This window comes from Chenopodium album, chromosome 8, assembly GCF_948465745.1.
Source record: "Chenopodium album chromosome 8, dcCheAlbu1.1, whole genome shotgun sequence".
NCBI classification, from domain to species: Eukaryota; Viridiplantae; Streptophyta; class Magnoliopsida; order Caryophyllales; family Amaranthaceae; genus Chenopodium; species Chenopodium album.
Window position 1 is genome coordinate 62455549 of NC_137841.1, and position 23616 is coordinate 62479164.

The 23616-nt window shown below is 34.2% G+C and overlaps 1 protein-coding gene across 1 annotated transcript; it reads right to left on the reverse strand.

Moving 5' to 3' along the window:
- Positions 1–570: 570 nt before the first annotated feature.
- LOC145556220 (uncharacterized) lies at positions 571–23290 on the reverse strand. The gene is made up of 25 exons (XM_081617873.1): positions 23012–23290; positions 19971–20091; positions 19796–19858; positions 16290–16391; positions 16010–16175; positions 15800–15898; positions 13537–13686; positions 13377–13416; positions 13034–13091; positions 12816–12898; positions 12510–12608; positions 12288–12403; positions 12082–12200; positions 11298–11368; positions 9349–9454; positions 9046–9185; positions 8753–8911; positions 8127–8230; positions 5858–6033; positions 4507–4696; positions 2826–2925; positions 2148–2316; positions 1704–1786; positions 1546–1622; positions 571–912 (listed from the first exon to the last, which is right to left on the reverse strand). The coding sequence occupies exons 1-25, from the start codon at positions 23096–23098 to the stop codon at positions 741–743; spliced, it is 2850 nt and encodes a 949-aa protein (XP_081473999.1). The 5' UTR covers positions 23099–23290; the 3' UTR covers positions 571–740.
- Positions 23291–23616: the final 326 nt, after the last annotated feature.

The window sequence follows — 23616 nt, forward strand, 5'->3', positions numbered from 1 at the left end:
AATTGAGTGACATTTGAAATTCATAGAAATATTTTAATAATTGAAATAAATGACGTTGAGGCTTAAAACAAACAACAAAAAGGAGATAGGAAGTTGATAACAAACAAAAGGGGTTTATATGCATGAAAGCGCATGAAAAGCTGGTATTTGGTACTCAAATTTAAGAGCTTGGAACGTATAAAATTTTTTGTTGCATTCACCAATTGCCTGTCTTTCAATCATCTCTCCATCCTTTGTATGTTCCGTTTGTTATGACGGAAAAATCATATCAGAACTAGTTATTGCTTAGTCGTCAAATATTTTCAATCGAATTAGTTCTGTATTAAGTAAAAATTAGATACTTGAAAAATACACATTAATATGAATCTAACAAGATCTCTTTTGTTATTATATACGTGTCATATGGTAAATATTCATTACCAGACTAGATCATAACATATAGGTTCAAGTAAAGACGCCTTATTTCACCTAAAGAGAGCACAATAGTAAGACTGTAGAATTGAGTATTTAGTATACTGCACTATTTTTTTTTTCTTTTTTTTCCAATTGTACTTGACAACAGGAAGTCCCTCAAGGAATAAATGGAGCTGATGCATTCATAAATTAAGAAAGAAAATGCTCTAGACATTTTTTTTTTACATACATTTTCATTCATTGCTGCTCTACAAAATTCTGTATAAACAACACGGTTTCTATAACTACCAAAGATAAATTCCCCCAAAACTATGCTGCTACATAAATTAGTTGATCTTCGGCTTTGAGCGCTTTGGTTTTAGAACAAACCAAAGGATAAGGAAGACAACAAAGAAAGCAGGAATAGTTGTCATGTCAAACACAACCTCAACCTTCTGGTCTCTTGTGCAGTGTATTGGATGGAGCAACGACACAGTAGTATTCACTTTCTCCGCAAATCTACAAGAATAAAAGCGAACTTTAGTTACTTTAACTTACAAAGAAGAAATGGATATCAATGTATCACAATAAGAATATTAACATCTGGAACAGGAACAAATTTCAGCTCAGAAACAAAGGGAAAGAAACAGGTGTTGGTAAAAGTTTCACATAACCAGAAACATACTAGACTGAGACAAGTAGACTAAAGCAAGCATGAAAATTCCAGACCTTGGTAATTTGGTATCATCTAGTTGCCATGTTCATCATTTTATCAAGAAAATAGCAAAGACTAGAGCATCTTTCATTCTCAACACAAGCCGCCATAATTACTAATTATCTAGAATGCATAACAGGTAGTAATAGGAAAATGTTTGCAACAGAAATTAAAGGTGATAGTGGTAATTAGGGTAAAGGATGATATTTATGAAATTAAGAATTACTTGGCCATTGTATACACATTAAACGTATGTCATATTATCTGTCTTTTTGTCAAAATTAAATATTTACTATGAATACAAAAACCATATTTAACGTTTGCTAGTAGTAAACATAGTCAAGACAGGATATATATTTAATGTATGCAGCCTAGATATCTATAAAACCGAATGGGCTATCCCCCTGTCAGCAATCTATATATCTCGTATGCCTTACCCTCTTGATGCGTCGTCCAAGGTGTTCAGAAGCTTTAATGCATCAGTGTAACGCAACTCTCCTGTAACAGTAGCAATCTGAAAGAATATTTGATCAGCACAAGCTTAGATATTCAAAGGCCAGTGTTGATGAGAACACAAAAAAGTTCAGCTACTCACTCTTTTCCACAAGCCAACAGCAAAATTATACTTATTCACCAACTCCCGCTCCTGGGACTGAAAAAGTTTGAACGATTTTTGAGCTGTTTGTAGTCAAGTTCACACCAGGATAGACTTTCCATACGAACAAATATAGGCCTCATGTGTTATACCACAAAGTACAAATATCAAAGTAGGCAAGTCAATAAAAGAGTAGCATTATCAAGTCTCTTTTTTAAATGGCAACATCAATTTTTGATACCCATCAATTGTCATTAAGTCGTCTCATAGACACTATCCCTGTAAATATCAATTTCGAAAACCCTTCGCATCAAGTAAAAGCCCTAGTCAGCAAAATATTCTACCTGGAGAGAGAGAGAGATACAGAACAAATGGAACAACTGAGCAATATTATTCATAGTCTTTCAGGGAGGTAGGATTTGTAAACAGAAAATTCAAGGATACTAGTCTGTTCAAAGGCCAGACGGTGAATAGCTGAGTTCACAAGCTGGATAGATTCTTCAAGACTTGTGATAATATAGCTCCTGGCTATGGTATCCAAGTGAAATTGAGAGATTCTCCACCCTTGAGAAGTGATCGAAAGAGGGTTGCATCCCATGGACCATAACCAATCCTATGCACATGAAATACAACTTAATTAGCAGAAGTGTAGAGCAAACATTCATACAAAAAATGTGATCCAAATTGTATCATCAAGAAAGCAAGAGCTCATAAGTCATAATCATGATTGCGATTGATTTTACTCCATAAAGCTAAAACTTGATTCAAAATAAATAATCAGACAAGTATTTATTTTTTACTGCCCAAGAACATCTCTATCAGCTACCATAAGTAATAGGTTGAGATACTAGTTGTTAAGTAATAGGTTCAGGAAAAAGAGAGAGAGCAGGATGGACATAACAACTTAAAAACAGAAATCAATAGGAACCTGAAAACAAAACAGCTATTTGGATTTTTAACAGCTTAAGCAACACTTATATGATTCAGACCTATATAATGAGGTGTGGCTTAAACAAAACTCATAAGCTTAATTTACAAGCAACCTTTACATGCTTCAACTGAAACATCAGATATGAGGAAAATGTCAGCCAAGTAACATGGTTTAACTAGCACCCTGCATACCTCAATAGCAGTTTCATGGGCATGACTATAGACGAGATGATGAGGTAGCAAACCAGCTAAATGTTCAGAAGCAGCAGCAATTGCAGCTTTAACGGGCCTCCTGAAACAAAGAGGAGCACAAAAAAGGTTAAGACCAACTATAGGCATAATAGCACAACAAAATAAAGGTCTGGCATGTGATATGCATGTGGATATCTACTTCTAGCTCAAATCTCATGTTACTAAGATGGAATATGATCTTGAGTGACGAGTTAGATGAGAGGAGCACAAAGGAAAGGATGGATGCGTATCAAAATTGTAATAAACTCTGAATATAAAAGGAATAAAGTCACAAAGGGTGGTAGCTTGATATTGTACCAGTTCATTACCGACTACCAAGTGTCAAGTAGTGGACAATTGTCATCAACAAGGACCATAAGGGTAAAAAATTTATGTACAAAGAGGCAAGAAAAGGTAACATATACAACTCCATGGTCTTGGTAAGGTTGAAACCTTCTCAATCTTCCATGTATCCTTCTACAGTCCCTTGAAACAGTTAGGCCCTGTTCTTTTGAGCTTTAGAGCAAAGTAAAGCAGGTGAGCAGACTATTAATTCTAAGCAGGGCTCAGCAGAGTAGAGTAGAGCAGAGTAGACTTCAGCATAGCAGAACAGACCACATTAGCTCAAAAGAACAGGGCCTTAATATCTTTCTTCCTCAAACTCTTTGTTCTTCCCTTCTTAAAGCCAAGCGAAACGTAAATTTTTCAATTTAATTATTATTTAATAAAAAGCAGGGCACCGGATAAAAAATCCTATCCATCCCCAATATATTCCTGCTGTCCCAGGGATGTTTAATAAAAAACCCAATTCAGGTTGCATCTAAGGCCCATCAACAATCAGTGATTCATGGAGGCAGATGTACCAAAAAAAAAAGAGAGAAAATTGTATCGAAATGTAAATAACATTTAGTTAAAGTAAAAAGAACTGGTATAAATTATAGAATTGTAGACAACATAAATCTAAAGTGAAAAGAACTTATTGTTAAAATGTAATGACCGTGATAAAAGAACATAAGAGATATTAAAAAAGAACATAAAGCAATTAATAACAATGAACATGACACTATTTTATAAAGAACAAACTGTTAAATAATTTCTTTTATCTCCGTGTTATTTGATTGTCAGTGTAATGTATTTTTATTTGTGACATAATATTCATTGTTTACTGTGAAATGTTCTTTAAATTTTGTCTTTAGATTATGGTGGATGAATACAAATAATGTTCATTACATAATAATATCATGTTCTTTATTAACATTATGAATGTTCTTTAGATATACAAAAAGAACATAAAGCTGGATGTTCTTTGTAAAACAGTTATATGTTCTTTACAAAACAGCTATATGTTCTTTACAAAATAGCTATATGTTCATTCCACCTTTTATCAAAAATCCGGCTTGGTACATCCGCCTCCACAAGGAAAAATTCAGCCCACCATTCTAGCCTACTTGCCTAGTACAACCATAGGCCAATAAATATAACTATTGCTCAAGCTAAGAAATTAAACACAAATAAGAATGTCACTATCCTCAAGAAGTATTCATATTAAAAAAGACACTCCTAGAACCCTCAAACTTGTCTTAGAAGAGAAATTATTTCAAGGACAATGAAGAAAATTTGGAAAGCACACAGAGATCCTGACCTTAAATCCCAACGAATTGAATGCCCATTGCACTGCAAATGGCTATCCCAGGAAGAGGTCTCAGACTGAACAACAATGAGCATATCAGAAAGCGCTTTTGCCTGATAATATTTGTCAACCAGCAATGAATCGCCATGGATAAACCAGAAAATTGGAACCTCTAGTGTCAACCTGCTATTAGCATGCATTCCTGCATCAGCAATACATGCATTTTCAAATTGGTGTGCAACAGCCCACAGAATACAGGATGATTATTCAATATATTTAAATAGAAAATTAAGCATGCTATATAGCAGACAGCTATTTATCAAAGCATATACTTCCACTGGATTTTCATACTTGCAACATACCTTCTTAGCACGCTATTTGAGGAAGTAAATAAAAAGGTAAACGGACAAATCTATACTTAGTATTTAAAAACTCAAACCACAATAATTCATATGCCACATGTCCTCACAACTTATTCGTATGCCACATGTCCTCACAACTCACTCATATGCAAATGTTACTTCCCTTACCTTTTCAATATTAAAAAAATTAAATTAAAAATATTACATAATGTTAAAGCCTTTGTGCATTCCGTAACTTGCACATTTAAGTAAGAAAATGAAGTGTTTAATTTCTACCATGATAGAATAAAGTTGAATTAACTATTACATAAACATATGAATTATAATAAAAATAGTCTTTTTATCTTAAACTTAAAATATAGCTTAAACTAATATGTCATTTCATATTCTACAATATTCATGTATATATACTTAACTAAATTAATTATTCTTTCACAATTCCACTCTCACTTTTTTTTTTTATAAAAAAAAAAAGTTTTCACAAGCATTTACCTCAAAAGTCATGTAACAATAGCTTCGTAGTTTCAACTATTGAAAAGCATACATTTATATAAAAATAACCTATATTATAACCCGTGCATTGAACGGGCCAAAATGTTAGTTAAGATATAAAATTTAAACCTGAACAAGTAAATACCTTCATCTTATCGGTGGTTAATTTATTTCAATAAAATTGTCCACTTACCTAGTCTAATATCTTCCTTAAAGTGCGTGCTTAAGTGGTGTGTTGCAAGTATATAAAATCAGATGAAGTATATACTAGTAATTTCATACGAAGCCAATATGAATGTGGAGCTCCATGCTCCACTTATGGATGTGAGCCAATGAGCATAAGTGAAAGCAAGGGATGCTTCAATGCATAAACATATTAGTTTCAAATTTTTGAACAAAGAAGGGATATTAGTTCTGATAAATGGTTAAATCGTGTCTCAAGGATAACAACATGTTTGACAGATCATTGTACATTTACAGCCAAACTCAAGTGAAGGCCAGGTGTTCACCTTTTAGTGTATTATGATCATTCATCCTCTGCAACTGATGTTGAAGAATAGAGGAATCGAGATAATTGGAGACAGTTTTTCTGTAGGTTCCATTCACAAATAACATTGGCACGGCAGCTGCTCGCCGAGACACAGAGAAAGCCATAGCCAAAGCAGGATCATCTGAAAGCACCAACCTACAGGCACCACAAACACATTAATCTATGGTAAAGTGCCGGCTCAGATTGCAAGACCGTGCATGACTATCATGAGACTGTGACCAAATTATGGAAATCAGACACAACTGACTGGTTCTGCTGGAAGAAGAGATCAATCATACTAGTTTGGTAAAGTAAAGGTTTAACTGACTCAACAGGAGCAATAATTATAAGAAAATTTGATTTACATATTTACACATGGGGAGACTAAATGAAAATGCATTACTAACAATAAATTTCCCGTCAAAAAAAAAAAAAAAACCCAATAAATTTCATATCTACTATTTCTTCCACAAAATTGTCAGCCTCCATTCATAATGTTGTCCAGTTTCAACTCCTATTAGACCCACTGTATTCAAATAGCGTATATACTAATGCAAATTATTGCTTCCATTACAGTAAATAAACAAGAGTATTAACTATTAACAACCCAGATCATACTCAACGTAGATTATTGCTTCCATTACAGTAAATAAACACGACTGGCTTAAATCTATTAGCAAATAGCAATGAAGGTGAAGCTTTTTGCTAGCAAACTATTCAGAACCTTCAATTACACCAATCTATCACCTGGCCTGAATCAAACATCACTGAACCTATCTTAGAGCTGTGCTTTCCTGCTCAAATCCCTATTATCTTCTAAAGATGACCACAAACAATAAGGAAATAAGAAAACGCTGAAGGGATTAAGCCATTCAGTCACAGGGTGGCGTAGATCCATTTAAGAAAATCAGCAATCTTGTCAGTGTTGTAGATTGATTTTGTTCACACTGCTTTGCTTCAATACAAGCCAATTGAGCTGAGGAAACATATTTACATGTTACATTTAAGAAAATCCCACCCCCCTTCATCCTTAATAAACTGTCATATTTAGGATAAGTACAAATAAAAGGGAACATTTACTATCTTGTCTCCAGCTATTCTTTTGACTTTCAGGCCAGCCAATCACCAAAAGTGCTACTCCCTCGTCCCACATAGTTGTGCACTGGTGCCCGTATTCCTTTTCGGGTGCCCAATAAATTTGTGCTCATTTGTGAATCTATTCTTTTTTGTCATATGATTTTGGACAATATCATGCATGTCCCCTCTCTTTTCACAAAAATCCATGTCATAATTTTTAGAGGTGATGAGTTGTTTTGGCTTTTTCCTCTTTTCACATTGGACAAAAATAAATATCACATGCTTATCCTTTTTCATCAATGACGATTTTATTTTTTCTTTTTATTTTTTTAAAATATAAAAAGTACAAAGCACATGCAAAAGGACATGAGAATGTACTATAATCATTGGGAATATTCTCATTCCTTAAACGGGCACAACTATGTGGGACGGAGTAGTTAGTATTATATACTCCTGGATCATGGTACTCCATACCAATTATGCTTGAGTTATTTTGCCTAAACCATATGCTATTTTTGCTTAAATCTTGTGTTATTTTGCTACTCCCTCCGTCCCCAAAACTTCGACCCTTTTGGGTTGATTTCGCAATTATTAAGAAACTTAAATAAAAAGAAATAAAAACATATTGGAAAGATAAATTTACATGGGGTTTGTAAAAAAGTACAGCGATAAAGTATTAAAAATACATGAAAAACCAAAATTTTATATGGGGAATCTAATTTTGCACAAATATTGTTGTAAATTGGTGGGTATTTTAATGCAAATGGGTCGATCATTTTGGGACTAAAATTAGGCCAAAAGAGTTGAAGTTTTGGGGATGAAGGGAATAAAATAATATGTTATTTGCTTATTTACTTCAACATGTATGAAAAACAGCATGCACGTATAAAATAACATATATATAAATTGAAATAATGTTGAGTATAAAAAAAAAATGCAAGTACAAAATACAATGTACTTTTTAAAAATAACATATATATATATAAATTGAAATAACAAGAAGTTCACATCAAAATGACAAAATAACATAAATTATATAAACATGGAGTACTCCAAGAGTAAAATAGAAATTGCGGGACTTTATACAACTATAAAAAGTGAGCCAGTGTATTTTGGAACATTCCAAAAAGAAAGCATTGACAACTTATGGAGAGAGCAGCAGAGATACTTACATATGCTGGCTGAACATCACCTTTTGAGAAGGCAAAAGCAAAGAAGAAAGCCCATCCATTATAGCCTTTAGATCCACAGGTAGCTGCTTAACGTTCCTGACTTTCTGCAACAACAGTGATGACATTATTTTCTATGGTTCAGGATTGGCCTATCAGCTATGAGATCTGAATACAAAGATCAAGTTGCAAAAGGGAAGTGTAAAATTTAGAGATGATTAAAAGAAATTTAAAATATATTACAACTCTTTTAAAAATTGAAGCCATCCATTCTTTGACATCAACTATCTTTTAATTTCTTTCCAAGTATAATGATTATATATTTAATAAACATAAACATAAAACATAATATTTCGATATCAAGACTCGTATATTTTAAAAAATTAATAAACTTTTAGCACAAAACATTTGCGGACTGTACTTTAAAATAGATAGTGTATTATCAAAAACAGAAAATTTAAGAGACTAAGCAAGAGCTCTTACACATACTTAGAAAGCCCTACATGTACATACATGCACATACACACACGCATAAGTGCGCACAATCAAGGATGGGATGAGTGGGGAAGGGGACTACAGATAGAGGGAGAGGAAAAGTGAGGGCTTTCTAGAGGGTGAGAATATTATACATCTTGAGTGATGAAATATAGCTGATAAGATATCTGCTCATAGTAATGGAAACGTCCGTCAGCCACAGAAGGGGCTATAATGTGCCTCATTGATCCCCAAAAAATTGAACCTAAGTGTGCCAGAAAAGTATCACGCGCAACAGTGTAATTATGGGACTCCTGCAGTAGAAGCACAACTTGTTTGAGTACATAATTTCGTCTTATAAATAAAAATCGAGTCTAAGAAAGCATAGTTACATGCTACATGTCTTTGATGCAAGTTATTTAATACTAAAGGCAATTCATAACAATACCACATCATTATCACGGAAAAGATTCCAACTCTCCATTCGCTTTAACGCATCCACCGCCTTTGTCCTGCGATTTTCATCATTTTCTTCACCTTCCATAGACTGAAGCTCATTTGTTAGTTCCTGCATTCTCTCGTCGAGTTCTGTAATAGGCGTTCCAAAGTTATATACATCAGTGCATTCTTCATAGGATTGCAGATATTGCTTTACCCAGAATTTTATAAACCCAAGCAGAGAACCAGCAAGAATCAGATTTTTTAACATAAAAAAATCTAGATTAGAAGTTTTAAGAGCAAAGCCAGTTACCTTCACAAAGAGCAAGTTTAACTCTCCTTCCCTTGCAATGTTTAAAAGAAAAAAGCTCATAGATATCAATTTCTGCTAGAAGGATATCAATGGCCTCATGTTCTCTCTGCAATATTTCCAAAAATAATTAGTTACTAAGAAAGCCAATAGTAAAAAGCTAAAGCAATCCATTTTGGTACCAAGCAATGAACTACAAATGTACTTTACTTTATAACATTAATGAGGAATTTATTTTACAAATGAGCAGCGAAACAGCAAAAACTACAAAAAAAAAAAAACAAAGGACAAGTTGTCTTCAAACAGCCAAAAAAAAATGAATATGATCCCTCCACTGTGCAGCTATTACAATGCCTTATTGTGCTCACGATAAGAAAATTTTAAATCATAACCCTACTCCTAAAAGAATGAGATGAGCTGCATGAACAAAAAATTCATCTCTTTTGTCATCCACAAAGATCCTCTTTCTTCTTCAGCTTCTACAGCCACATGATCAAGCATACTCATTTCCTTCAATTCATCTTAACTCCCATCCGAGCCATTTTTGGCCTCCCTTGGCTCTTGAAATCTCCATTATCCCAATTCACCACCTTCCTTATCGGTGCATCCTTTGGTTGGCATCTCACATGTTTAAGCCAACGTAATTGGCTCTCCCTTATCCTATTCTCAATATCTACAACTCCCAACTTTTTTTCAAATATCTATATTGCTAACTTTATCCACGGGTGGAACAAAGGGAAGGCCTACCCAGCTTTGGCCCACCCCATAAATCAAATTGTCTATTTAATAATAATTGTTCTGTTGTGTAGCATTAAAAATTGGTAGCTGAGTTTGTTTGTTGTGCACTATTCATATACTTCCTTTGATCTTTTTCTGTTTATCACGTATGCTAACGCACAAATTCAGCGATTAGTATCTAATCATCAATAATAAAAAGTTGAAATTATGAAATTATAAAAAAAGAGACAATTCTAACAAGATCACACATGACTATATTTTATCATAACTGTAAATACAAAACTATCAACGTAAAATTTGTGAATAGTGTCAATTATAAAAAATGGAGAAAGCATTATTTTGTCAAATTATGGGGTTCAATTGCCTTCATCCCCCTATCCTCCACTTATTTTTAGCTTCCTTTCTTTTTGTAGCGTTTAATTGCCCTGCTTAGTTTCTTGACTTAAGCAATCCTATATTTACCTCCCTTCTTTCTTTTTTTCTCCTTAGCTTCGTTTAATGTAGTCATAGGAATGTATTTAATTCTCTTTATTTTAAATAAATCATTCCAATTAAAATTTCTTCTAAATTATATTATTGTACCTAAGTACTTTTCTTTTATTATATTTCTTATTAATTAAAATCATCATAAATTACTAAATAGAAGACAATAAAAGTAGTTTAAAGATTAAATTAACATGCCTAATTAGGCCCACCCTATGATAGATTTCTAGATCCGACAATGACTTTGTCCAACAATAGGTTCATCTTTTTAACATACTCCTTCCAAAGTCCAACGTCAGACCCATATATTAATGTTGGTCCATGGCCACCCTATGATAAATATCTAGATCCACCATTGACTTTGTCCAACAATAGGTTCATCTTCTTAACATACTCCTTCCAAAAGTCCAACATCAGACCCATATAGTAATGTTGGTCTATGGGCACACTATGACGTCTTCTTAACACTCCAACAAATAAGCAGCGATTTTTCTTTTTCATTTTTTTCTTTTCATCTTTTTTTTATTATTGGGTGGACCAGTAAGACAAAGAATCATTGCACAGTATAGAAAGTTTGAAAATATTTAATTGATAAGGCCTTGAGTTGAAGTTTCTGTACAAAATCAATTATGGAGGTAATACAAAATGCTCATTAAAGTTGTAAATATACACAATGAGCAACATCACATTTCACACCCTATGTTCATAAATCATAATCAAGACATACTTACGTCCCCAAAAACAGCAAATCTTTCTTGAATTGCATCTTGAAGACGATCTTCAGCTTCCTCCTCTGAAATTTCTGAAAGCACAAAGTTCAAAAAACATTTTTAAAATAAAGCTACTCAACAAAAAAAAATAATATTAACAAGTATGATTCCAATTTATCTACTTAAAAATCAATTTCAGGGAAAGAAAATCAATTGGAGTGCATGGACAAGCAGTGCAACTAGGAACAGCCACTTTCTATACATCTATATTATAATTCCTCTGTTCAGTTTAACCTTGTACTAGGCTTTTACACAACGATAAAGGGTCATTATAATTGCATTAGTTTCTCTCTTCTATTAACACTTATCCAAACCTAATAAAATGGAAATTCCACATTCTATTTTCTGCTAGCTTCTATCTAGCTAACAGATGTGGGGATGCTGAAGTAGTTATGGCTTCATTGGGGACTCTAATGAAAGGGTGATCCCAGCTTCTTTTTCAGAGTAAATGGACTCTAAAGCAATAGCTACTGAGCAACAAATGAAAAAGGCTGAAGACATCAAGTAGGATGATTGGAGTGAGGACTTACTAAGTCTTTAAAGTGAGGATAACTATACCTAGACTCTAGAGGCTCTCGCTTACTTAGGAATAATTGGATTTAGAAAACAATGAGCCAACCCTAACCAGGAAAGCTCCATTTCCCCTAAGAACATAGATTGAAACACAATTAGCTGAGACAGCTAAATAAAGGCATTTCATAGACTATAAATTTCATGACTGGTAAATTATCACTCTTCGCCAAACCTGCAACTGCACCCATTGTTTTTGTTACATTTGGCAAACTTTCCTCTGTGCGAACACCTTGCCCTCCGACAGCAGGACCCCAAGTAAAAGGACCAGCACTAAGATCAATAAATGCCCATCTGAAGATCATGTAATCACAGGTCAAGAAAAAGTTGAAGTGTTACACTAATAAGCCAGTGGTAACCCAAAAGGGATTAGTTATGAACCTATCTTTTCCTATCCATGTATCAGTTAAACATTCAGCATGGAGGTTCCTGAGGTCCCCAGATTTAAGCTCTTTCTGTAATGCAAGCTTTAGATCTCTGCTTTTCCCATTCAATACCTTCAGACAAACAATAATAAGAAGAAAATTAATACATCGCCAATGACTTTAGAGCCCAAACATCATTTCTTTTCAAGATAAATTTAGAAAATATGCAAAGAATTACCTGCAAAACTTTGTTCTGAATAACATAATCTATATCCTTTCCTTTATATAGTTCTTCAATACTATCTAGAGCTTCTGAGCATCTATTAGACCACTCCACCTGCAAAAAGACAACCTCCAATCAGAAAAAAGAGTGGCATCTCGCACATACCTAATTCCTCTTGTAAACCCACACGTCCAAACATGCAGGAACAAGTGTACAAGACACATCTATTGTCACACCATCCCAATAACTACTACTACTGAAAGAGAAATCAAAGAGAAATATGGATAATATGCCAAAATTTTAAACATGTAGAGCACAAACCGTATCAGTTTCTTCAGTTAACGTCCATGCAAACTTAGCCATCGGGTGCTTTTCATACAGAGGTCTTTGAATCTTTTCAATAGCTGAAAACATTTAGCCAAAAGCAACTAATTAGCAGAGTAACAAAATGTTCCTTGTCAGCAGTTTAGGCCTTTAGGGCTAGTAGCCAAAACATAGAATTACTAAAGGAGAAAGAAACTTGAGAAGTAGTTCCCAACCAAGAGTACTCTCAGGAACGATCTTTGATTCACGCACTATAGCTTGCAAGGTTGTATTCTGCATCAATAATACCACCATATTATAAACAATAAATGTACCCAAATAGAAATATATATATATATATATATATATATATATATATATATATATAAAAGGAAATCATTTACTGCAATAATGAGCAGAAAGGCTGCCATAACACGAAGGATTCCAGACCAAATATGAAATGAAGATGACGTTTTCCTCAAAAGCATTTATGCATGATAATTTACCAAATGGCTGAAACATCCAAAAGTATACTAACTAAGTATAAAAACAATCAATAGATTGGAAAGAATGGAGCACCTCTCTAAGAAAATTTATCTCAGACTCAGACAATCCTCTCCTGCAATCAAATCATGGGTTAAATCAAAATGAAAGGAGATAAATGACATAGCCATAGGATCAGTCCCCCAACTTAGGCGATACAGCTAATTATGAAAGGTTGCTAGAAGTAACAACAAACCTGTAGCCATAGTTAGTTGTATTAGTACGATGCTTCGGGTTCAAAACAAAAATGTTATAAGCATTTCCAAGTTGCAAGTACTCAATGAGGCTATCATAAATCCCTTCCATCATATCCAGGTCTACTTGCCACAAAACATCTTTATTTTCCCTGTGGGAGAGGAACATAAAATAGAGTAAAAGGTAAGAGGATTTCCATGAGTTGAAAATGATTACATATACCTGAGGAGCTTTCCAAAAGATGGCATTGCTTAAGGCATTTTAAAATATATACTCCAATTGTTAGAGTTTTTATGCTTTAGACTTTTAAGCTCAGTTAGGCCACTATCAAACAAGCCATTTAAATTGGATTACATTAGTTGAAACCAAATGTTTCATCTAAACTATGTTAATGTTTTGCTTCCTCTTTGTTAGCTCTTATGTAGTTATGTTCCCATAATAAAATAAAGTCATGACGAACTCTCAATTTCTTTTTATTGAGGTAGTAAAGCAATATCCTCAAATAAGCCTTTAAATGGAATTAGTTGTTAGTGTACATACTTAATACAAATGAATGAGTAAAAGGGATAATTTCTAGTTCTAAAAGTGTTTTAATGCTCACAAGATCAAGAAAACTATTTAGATTTATGTGACAAGTATAAAGAATTTGGTCAATTATATGCCCCAATGTAGCTATACATCAATCAAATCAAAAATTTTGGCAGCTAAGGAAAGTAAATGAAATCACACACACATTATTTTTTTAAGGAAAGAGACAGGGTATAATAAGAAAAGTTGCACCATAAAGTAAGCCACATTAGAGTAAAATAATACTTCCTCCGATTTTTAGTACTTACAACATACTTTTTCACGGTATTTAAGAAAAGTGGATCTCACATAATTTAACATCCTTAAAATAGGGTTGAAAAATTGTTAGGTATATAAATAAGTGGGTCATGAGCATTAAATAAGGGTAATAGTACAACTTTCACCAAAAAAAAAAAAGAAAAAAAAAAAAAAACCAATTATAATGTGTTGCGAAGTATTATGACATTTCCATTTTGAAGAAGTGTAGCCGATACTAAAAAATAGAGGAACTAGTATTTCTTGAAAAAAAATGGAATAAAGCAAAAGTTGGAAAGCTCCATGGAATGGAAAAAATATAAGACAAGGTGTAGGCAAGAACATCATTCTCAAGTCGGGGTAAAGGAGGAGGGTTTTGGTAGACAAGTGACAGCTAGCGTAAAACTTTGTCACATCGCTAGACATGAGCCACCATGATTGAGAATAGTACTAGGATGGGTGACCTCCTAGGAAGTCCTCATGTTGGTTCATGCAACCGACCCCACTTATGGGATTAAGGCATTCAAGAATAAGAAGACTCAAAGACATAAGGCATTAAGGCCCAAACATCTCTATACTTATTTTTTGTGGATTTCACCTTCTACTAGACCTACATGTTCAAGTAGGCATATCCTATGAATTGCAAAAAATCTTATGTGGTCTAGAAATACCCCCAATCAAAAAGTATATAATAACTACATGTTCAAGTTATAATGAGCAAATATGGACCTCAGCAGAAACTACTGTCTTACTAATGTACAAAATTCAAGTTTCCTATTCCAGTCCTCAGATCCTCAGAAACAAATACTGGTATTACCCTGTGAAAAGCAGCCTTTTGGAATTTAAACTACACAAATACACATTCATACCATCATTTCACATTATACATGCCCGTATATAGCAGTTTTGAACTAGAGTGGGTGTCTAGGTACTTCCATTTTAGTAGTTTTGATATAGTTGCTGAGTGTGGTCAGGCCGTCAGGGTATTCAGTTTGTCTCTTGGTTTTGTAGCTCTTATTTCATATTTACCTTGCCTAAGTGTCCACATATATCTCCTTCCCCTGTTTCTAAATATCCCATGAACTTTAAAGAAACTCAATAACAGTAAAACTGTGTATAATAACAAATAAATTAGCAATCTGATAAAATCCATTTAGTGTCCTAGTATGGTACTATGGGCTTTTGGTACTCCCAAGTATTATATTGTCTAATCCCTACAGAAGTATTATCCAGCTTGCAAAAAGCTAAAAAGTAAAAGCAGCCCGAGAGACAAAAGTCAAATGTACACATTGGCTTGTCCGCTTGTTTCACATGACATTGCCAGCACAAATTTAACAAAACTTTGGGCCCCAGTAGAATACTTTGACTCCAATCTTTTAAAGGCATAATCTTCACAGATAGATGTGACAATTTAAGAGAAAAATTTTGTAATCACAACATACCCAGTCCCTGAAACATCATCCTTCCGAGACAGCACAGCAATAGCACGCTCAAAAATGGAAGTAACTTTTTCATTCATTTGTATAGCATGAACAGAGAAACTGCATAAATAAGTTCCAGGTTTCAGTATCAGGAATCACAGAGCAATAAATAAAGTAGAGTCTGATAAATACCACCCAAAAACATAAATTGGACTTTGGAAAAAACATTACTTGTAGTTCACATGACTTAGTGTAGGAAAATGATGATTTCCTTTGTCAACGTTGATCGTGTAGAATGGGTTCAGCACTTCTTCAATCTGTGGGACCCGAGTGTGTTCAAAAATATGATCGATTTTTGTAAACCATCTCTCAAGTTCTTCAGGTTGCAGTGAAAATGCTGAAATCAAAGGATATGAAAATTCATAAGATCAAATAACAATTGACTCAAAGTCTCAGACATTACTTAGTCAACACTCACGTATTAGAAATTCAACATTAGATTGATAGATACCTTGGTTTCCACTTCCTTCAAATCCAATGAAAATGAAATTCACGGGAACTGGAAAATGCATAGAATCAATTTCCTGAAGCTTCAAATATGTAGCAATATTCCCTGAAAATTTAGATTAAGCATCACTTGTCCATCAGTTACGAAAAAATTTCCATCATATAAAAAAATTACTTCCTGGGTGTCACACATTAGAGAAAGGAGGTCTAAGAGCAACAACAGAAGGGACACATAGCACAGAGGTGTATGATTCATCCATTCATTCTACTACGTAATTGTTTCACTCCAAAAACATAATTGTTCATTTGTTCCAACTTACAGACCAGATTTAGTCATGAAAAAATACAGCAGGATCACAACTTTTATCTGCAGTAATTTTAAGATAAACTTGATACCCAAGATATTTTACACTGCAGATTGAAAAGAACTTATTCTCCCAATAAATTTAGGATGTGTTTAGTGAACGGCGAACATAATCACTTTTTCGCATAGAGTCCTTTGAGGTTAATTATGTGGTATGGATTAGCTTGGATTACATCTTCATACATAATACAAACTCCCTACATTGCTTTAGCCAAAAATAAACTTTGAAATCCAGATCGATGTGATTGGACTGCAATTTCTCTCGGCATTTTAGAAAACGTTTTGTACCTTGATATTTTGGCTCAAAGCCTCAAAAATATATGTTAATTTTGTTCATTTCAAGCTTACCACTAGATTTCTAACATTCTCCTCCATGTAACTTGAGAATCATTGCAACCAAGAGTCTAAATTTAAAAATTTAACATTGTTATTCATCCCAAGCCGCTGTAAGGCAGTAAATCTATGGTCAAAGCAATAGATCAGGAAAGAGAAAGAGTTCATGATGGATTTTTACTTTTCTTGAAATTAGCTACATTCTATAGCTAGACTGTCTTCTCTTGAACCACTAGTCCACTACCCATATCCAATTCTTGAAATCTAGGATATAGTGACCACTGACCAGCATATATCCAATTTTAGTCCACGAATGTTGTTCCCACAAAAGCCAAAAAGAGGTGGGGAAAAAAAAAAAGAGAGAGAGAGAACGTATCTCACCCCTCATGGCAAATCAGAAGCAAAATTTTTGCCATATACTAACCATCACTTCTACATGATCTTAACAATTCCCATTTTGGTATTTTTAAAAAGTTTTTAGGGGGTGTTTGGTTCACATAATTTAGGTATGAGGTATGGATTTAGAAGGTTTATGCTTGCTTAATGATTTTAAGAGTTTCAAACCCTTACCTCAAACCCCCAAAGGTATGGAGTTTAGAAACCCAAGGGGAAAGGTGGGTTTGGCTCATACCAATTCTTTTTGGTATTAAATAAAAGAGAAAAAATAAAAAATAAAAATAAAAAAAAAAACTCCGTTTCATAATCAAACCAAATAACTGGTATCAAAAATCAAGTTCCAAACCCATACAACTATGGTTTCTTCCTGATTCCAACCCCATACAAGTTTGCGAACCAAACACCCCCTAAACACTCTGCTTTATGATATATTTGGCAAATACATTTATCTCTTACCCCCTTGACCCCACAACCAAAGAAATAACCTATCTCTGCCTTCAAATGACCAAATCTACCCTGGAAATGTTCGTAGTTATTTTCTCCAACAAACTTTATGTAGTCAATCAGTTTACCTTAGATGCTAATTGCAAAAGCATTTCTCATCACTTTTTGTAGGCAAAGAAAGGTAAATTAAAAAATAATGCAAAGACATGTCTCTCTTAAGAGTTTCGGGACTATATTAAAAAATCTCATAGCACTATCTCATTTATAGCAATAAATTTACCATATTTTTTAGCTACAACACCAACCTTTGTACAAAGATGTTGTAAACCCTCTCATATGCAATAAACGAGCATTACTCATTTGTAAAATCCCAATCACACCTTCATTTTATCTTATAGGGTTCATTTTGTACGTCTCAACAAACCACGACTACACACTACTTCACTCTCTAATCATGTCCATCTTTATACTCTTTTTAATGCGTTCTCTTCACCATAGGTGAACCCCAACAACCAATAGTTAGCGACGATACCAGGGCACTATCACACAAATATCCTTTTGCTGGTAGTAATCACACCCTAACAATGCCACTAATATTGTCACATAATCCCATAAGCACATTTTAAGTTTCACACTTTAAATAACAATAATCATTCCATCAATAAAGCTCTTAGAGAAATACTTTGGATCTCCCGTGTACCTACTTGCCCATGTACTTATATAAAATATTTTCTCACTATATGGGAAAATTTCTCAAACCTAAATTACTACACTTAAGGGAGAAATTTCTTTCAAATATATAGATAAGTAAAGGATAAACATCCCTACAGGGTCAGGATTTATCTATAGATATCAATAAACATAAATAACAGACCAATCACAAATTACACCAACCATCAATGTAACATTGACCTGCGAAAACCATATACAGTAGCATCAGAAGGAAGCAAGGATCCCAAAGCAGCATAATGCCACAAATAGCAGTCATACTTCTAAAATGCTATTACTTTCCACTTTCCAGCAAGAAAACCCAAAGGATGGACAAGAATGCACATCACAATCCTTTTAAAGTTTAAATGGCTGGCTGCAAATGAAATGAGAAGAAAAGAAGAGCAACAAATAAAGGAAGTCAAACAAGCCCATAGAGTCACCATAAAGCATAAACTTATACAATATGTTACAAAATTCCATAATATGGTTCCAAGCTTAGTACTTGATGTAAATCAAGACAATTTTTTTCTATGATTATCTTTATTGCTTTATTTAGGAACTCTCTTGATTTTACCCCTCCCTTAATGTGGGAGTTTTACTGGTGAGATTCTACGGTACTTTTAGCCTATGTTACTCGGACTCGGGTACCCATGTCCGACACGAGTATGTGTCCAAGTGTCCGACTCGGCTATTTTGTGAAAAAATTCTATGATTTTGAACTAAAATGAAGTGTCCGAGTGTCATACCCATGTCCGAGTGTCGAGGGTCCGACACGGGTACTTGAGGTAAAACAAAGAGTCCGAGTAACATAGCGGAGTTTTAGCTATAATTTTATTATTACCTATGGACTAATAAGGCCTTGCCGCCTTGGGCTTCCAAAGTTGTAGCATATAATCATTTATTTATATTCATTATATATAGGGCCATATTTGTTAATTATTGTAGGGTTTTATTTAGGTTTCTCATAGGGAAGTCTAATATACTATGTAGGAGACATGAGAAAGGTTGGATTTGTCTTATATATAATTATATATATATATCGAATGACTTAGTGTTAAAAAAAATAATAATAATTAAATAAAAATTAATTTTGCAGGTTTGCTTGCATAAAAATTCGAGAGCTCTTTCTAAAGTTCGAACGTTGATTAACTAGGGTTTTAGATTCGTCGCTCCAAATATTTGACAAAATGTTCAAAAGACAAACCACATATAGTCAAAACCCAATGTAAAAGATAAACACAGCAATGATACGAGCTAACTACCTGCCTTGGAGTAGTTTAAGGCTCCACTCTTTCCAGGACTGGAAGATTCCAATTCATCAAAATCTGAACATTAATTGAAACTGTCAAGCCAAAAATTTACATAATTTATCTAAATTTAAAAATTTCGCAGTCGCAGCTTCAACAAAACAAAAATTAAATTACCATGGGCTCTTACCACCATGTATGACAGACTCAGTCCAAAATCTGCTCTTCTCTTTGAGATTGAACAAAGAAAAGACAGATGACATTCCGCGTTTACGATGCGTTGGAGACTCATGTGATCCAGGAGCAAAAACCTGACACAAAGTTTCCATATTATCATAATGAAATTCATAAAGTTTGTGAGAGTGAATACTTGTGAAAGTGATGGTAAATGAATCACGACGCGTTTACGGATGAAAACTTGTGAGAGTGAAAATTTAAAGGAAAACCATAAAGCTTGGTTGAGCAAGATGGTAATGGTTCGCATAATGTGCCTAATATAATAAGGTTTAATTTCATCACTATCTTTTAATCATATGAGAATCTATCACTCCAGAAGTACTATGAAACAGGAAGACAAGGTTTGAGGTTTCCAGATTTTTAGCAGTAAATTAAAGAAAAAACTACTCGTAAAATTACCAGAAGTCCCCTTTTTTTTTCTCTTCTCTCTCCTCTCTTTTCAAGGGTTTTAGTTTTCTAGGTCATTTAGGCCGGAAATAGTCTAATTTCCAAAGAAAGTTAGACTATTTCCGACCCTTTTTCTTTAATTCAATTTAGGTTTTTTGTTTTGTTTTACGTTTTGGTTTGTTTGTTTTGTTTTGTTCTCTCCATCTGTGATAGTTTGTCCCAATTTTCTGGGTTGTTCCCAATTTTTTGAGATTTTGATTCTCATCCATGGATGAGAATTTTATTTTTAGGGTTCTTATAATAATTGGGAAGGTGATTTGGATTCCTATAGATCTGGGATTTGTCATCAACTAGTCGATCAAAACATCAGCGCAGATTGATGAGGTCTCAACTTAAAAAGATGCAAATACATCGAAAAATCATTGCTTGCGTCAAGCTTGAAGCGATGGAGTATGAGCTATGCCAAATATGCAAATTAGTTATGATTTTGATTGTAAAATTTATGATATTTTTTTCTAAATTTGTGGTTTACAGATCTTTATTATTGTAGATGTCGTATGGCTATTATTTAATGATATAATTACTTCCCGTTCAAAAAAAGGGGGGGGGGGGATTTGAGGTTTCCATGAAATATAGCTAAAGAAAGCATTTGATCACCATTCACATCTTGTAATATACCTACAACCCAGACCACAAAGAAGAATGAAACCCATCCTAAAATTTTACACATCAAAGTAGTCAACAACTTTCAGGTCAAAACAATTCTTAATGCTCCATGTCTGTTTAGCAACAATGAGATCTTCTTTGGCAAGCTAAAATCTATAGTTCGTAGGGGATGACAGCAGGTCCTGGCTGGGTTAAATAAATAAGCCTGGACCGCAAAATATCAAACCCAACTATTTAGAACTAAACCTGCCTTCAATTTATGCTAGAGGACACAGCATACTAATTGTAATCTCCTCATCAACTGAAACCCATTATAATCTTAGCCATAATACTGGACACTCAACAAGGGACACAAAAATAAGAAAAATGGCAAGATTAAATAAGCATAATTTGTGCTCCCAAGGAGATATAAGCCCTATCCAAACCATCTAACTACTTATATACCTGCTCAGCCACAAGATCAGTAGATCTTAGAAGGAACTAAGGAAGCCCTCTTACGATTATCCGTTGGATGAATATAAAATAAACAACTTATCGAAATTCACCTATTTGATGCTAGACTTGGACAGATAAATATTAAGTCGTGAGACGAGCTCAATAATGAAAATTCTGATCACTGGGTTAGGTAAACATGAACAGCAAGATACTTTGATTCATGTTGTTTACTTGTTTAATAGTGAAACAGCTACAACAGTTTGAATTGGGTTGTACAAAAGTTTTATTATTTGAGCATCTCTTTTCAATTCAGGCAAAAACCCAATTCACCCACTTCTTGAGTCTTTATCAATAATAATAGCCAGCCAATATACCCAAGACACATGTAACCCATGACAGTGTAGTTAAATTTCATTTTCTGCAGCAAAAGTTCACAACCCTTGCGAGATGCTCATTTACCCTAACCATCTCTCATACTGTGTGTATTTATACTTCTTTGATTTCACTAAAATCACAACACTTGGTTCACACATTTTTTAATGTAAGAGGGGAGTTAATCAAAAATCTAAAAGTAAAAAGTATACTCTAAATAAGATAGCGAGGAGGAGGAGAGATAGAGTGGGCCAAGTACATATATGAAAAGTTGTGTGAAAAAGAAGTGTCGCAAATCGCAATTATTTTAAGACATCCGGAAATAGGCAAGTGTTGCATTTTTAGTGAAACTGAGGAAGTACGACATAGAACTGTGTAATTCATCTTCCAATACTTGCCGCAAGGTTTCACATTGGATTACATATATATACTACCTCTGTTACAGGTTATGTGCAACGATTAGACATTTTCCCTCTCTGCTTTATGTCAAATCGTTGCACATAACATGTAACGGAGGTAGTATATCGGAAGAGGTGGGTCACCCAAGAATGTTAGAGCTACCCATCTGCTCAATGAAAATATCTCTTAAATAAAATAATTATGAAGATTTGCGAAAAAAAAAAAAAGTCAAGCTCAAATGCACCACTCTAAACCTCATATGGTGGAGCAAGAGGACGTCTGCTTCTCAAGGCAATGGCAAATGGATATCCATTTCAGAAGTAAGCAAATTTTCAAGTCCGTGATCGGTTAGAGGTAAAGAGTACTCAAGGGTTTTGTTTCGGCATGACATTAAGCAAGGAGCCAAGGAGAGTAGAGTAACTCAGTAACCCCTAATAGTTCAAATTCCATATCTTTTACTTCAATTATGGGGGCCATTATTTCATCAAAGGTAGCATAGTATAGCAATCAAAATAATAAGACATCATAATATCAAGAATTCCTAATGAATGAGAACCAAATTCCTCAAAAAACCCATAAAATACAAATCAAATGCAGCAATCATAATCAGATTAATCAACACAAAATTCCATACTTTCCTTACTAACAATCATATAATCAATGATAAAACTAACAAAAGGAAAACCACAATTAGCAATCAAATCAAAAGATGCGAAATTGGGGATGAGAGGTTACCAGTAGAAGAAAGAAAACAAAGACGGAAAGACGAGAGAGCTTCGGAAAGCGGAGATGGTGAAGCAGGATAGATCCTTTGGCCGCCATTGTTGTGGCAGCAGAAGAGCTTGACTAAATCAATGGAGTATCGAATTGATGGAAGGAAAGAGAGAGAATTTCAATGGCGGAAATCAAGGGGTGGTTTTCTGGAGTTGAAGTAGGGAGAGAGTGTGATTTGCGTCGTGATCGAGGAGGAGGGTGCTGGATGGCTCGAGCTTGGGTTATCAATACTCACATATGGGGTGAAGTGGGTCAACTCCGGCTCGATTTAGGACAGCTCGTCTTAAGTTATGTTCTCTTTACAATATAGCATTTATATTTTCGCATATTCTAAGCTTTGATGAAATAATACTAATATAAAGCTTGAACTTTCTTCTTCTTTCCTTTTTTTTTTTTTAAGAAAATTATAATGGTTTCAATTAGGGATGGCAATCTAGTCCGGATCCGACCCTATTCCGCCCCGATCCGAGGTAAAATATCCGCTCCGAGTCCGAGAAAAAAGTAATCCGAGTTCGACTCCGTTAAAATAATCCGACTCCGAGTCGGAGGAGGGTCGGAGTCGGATC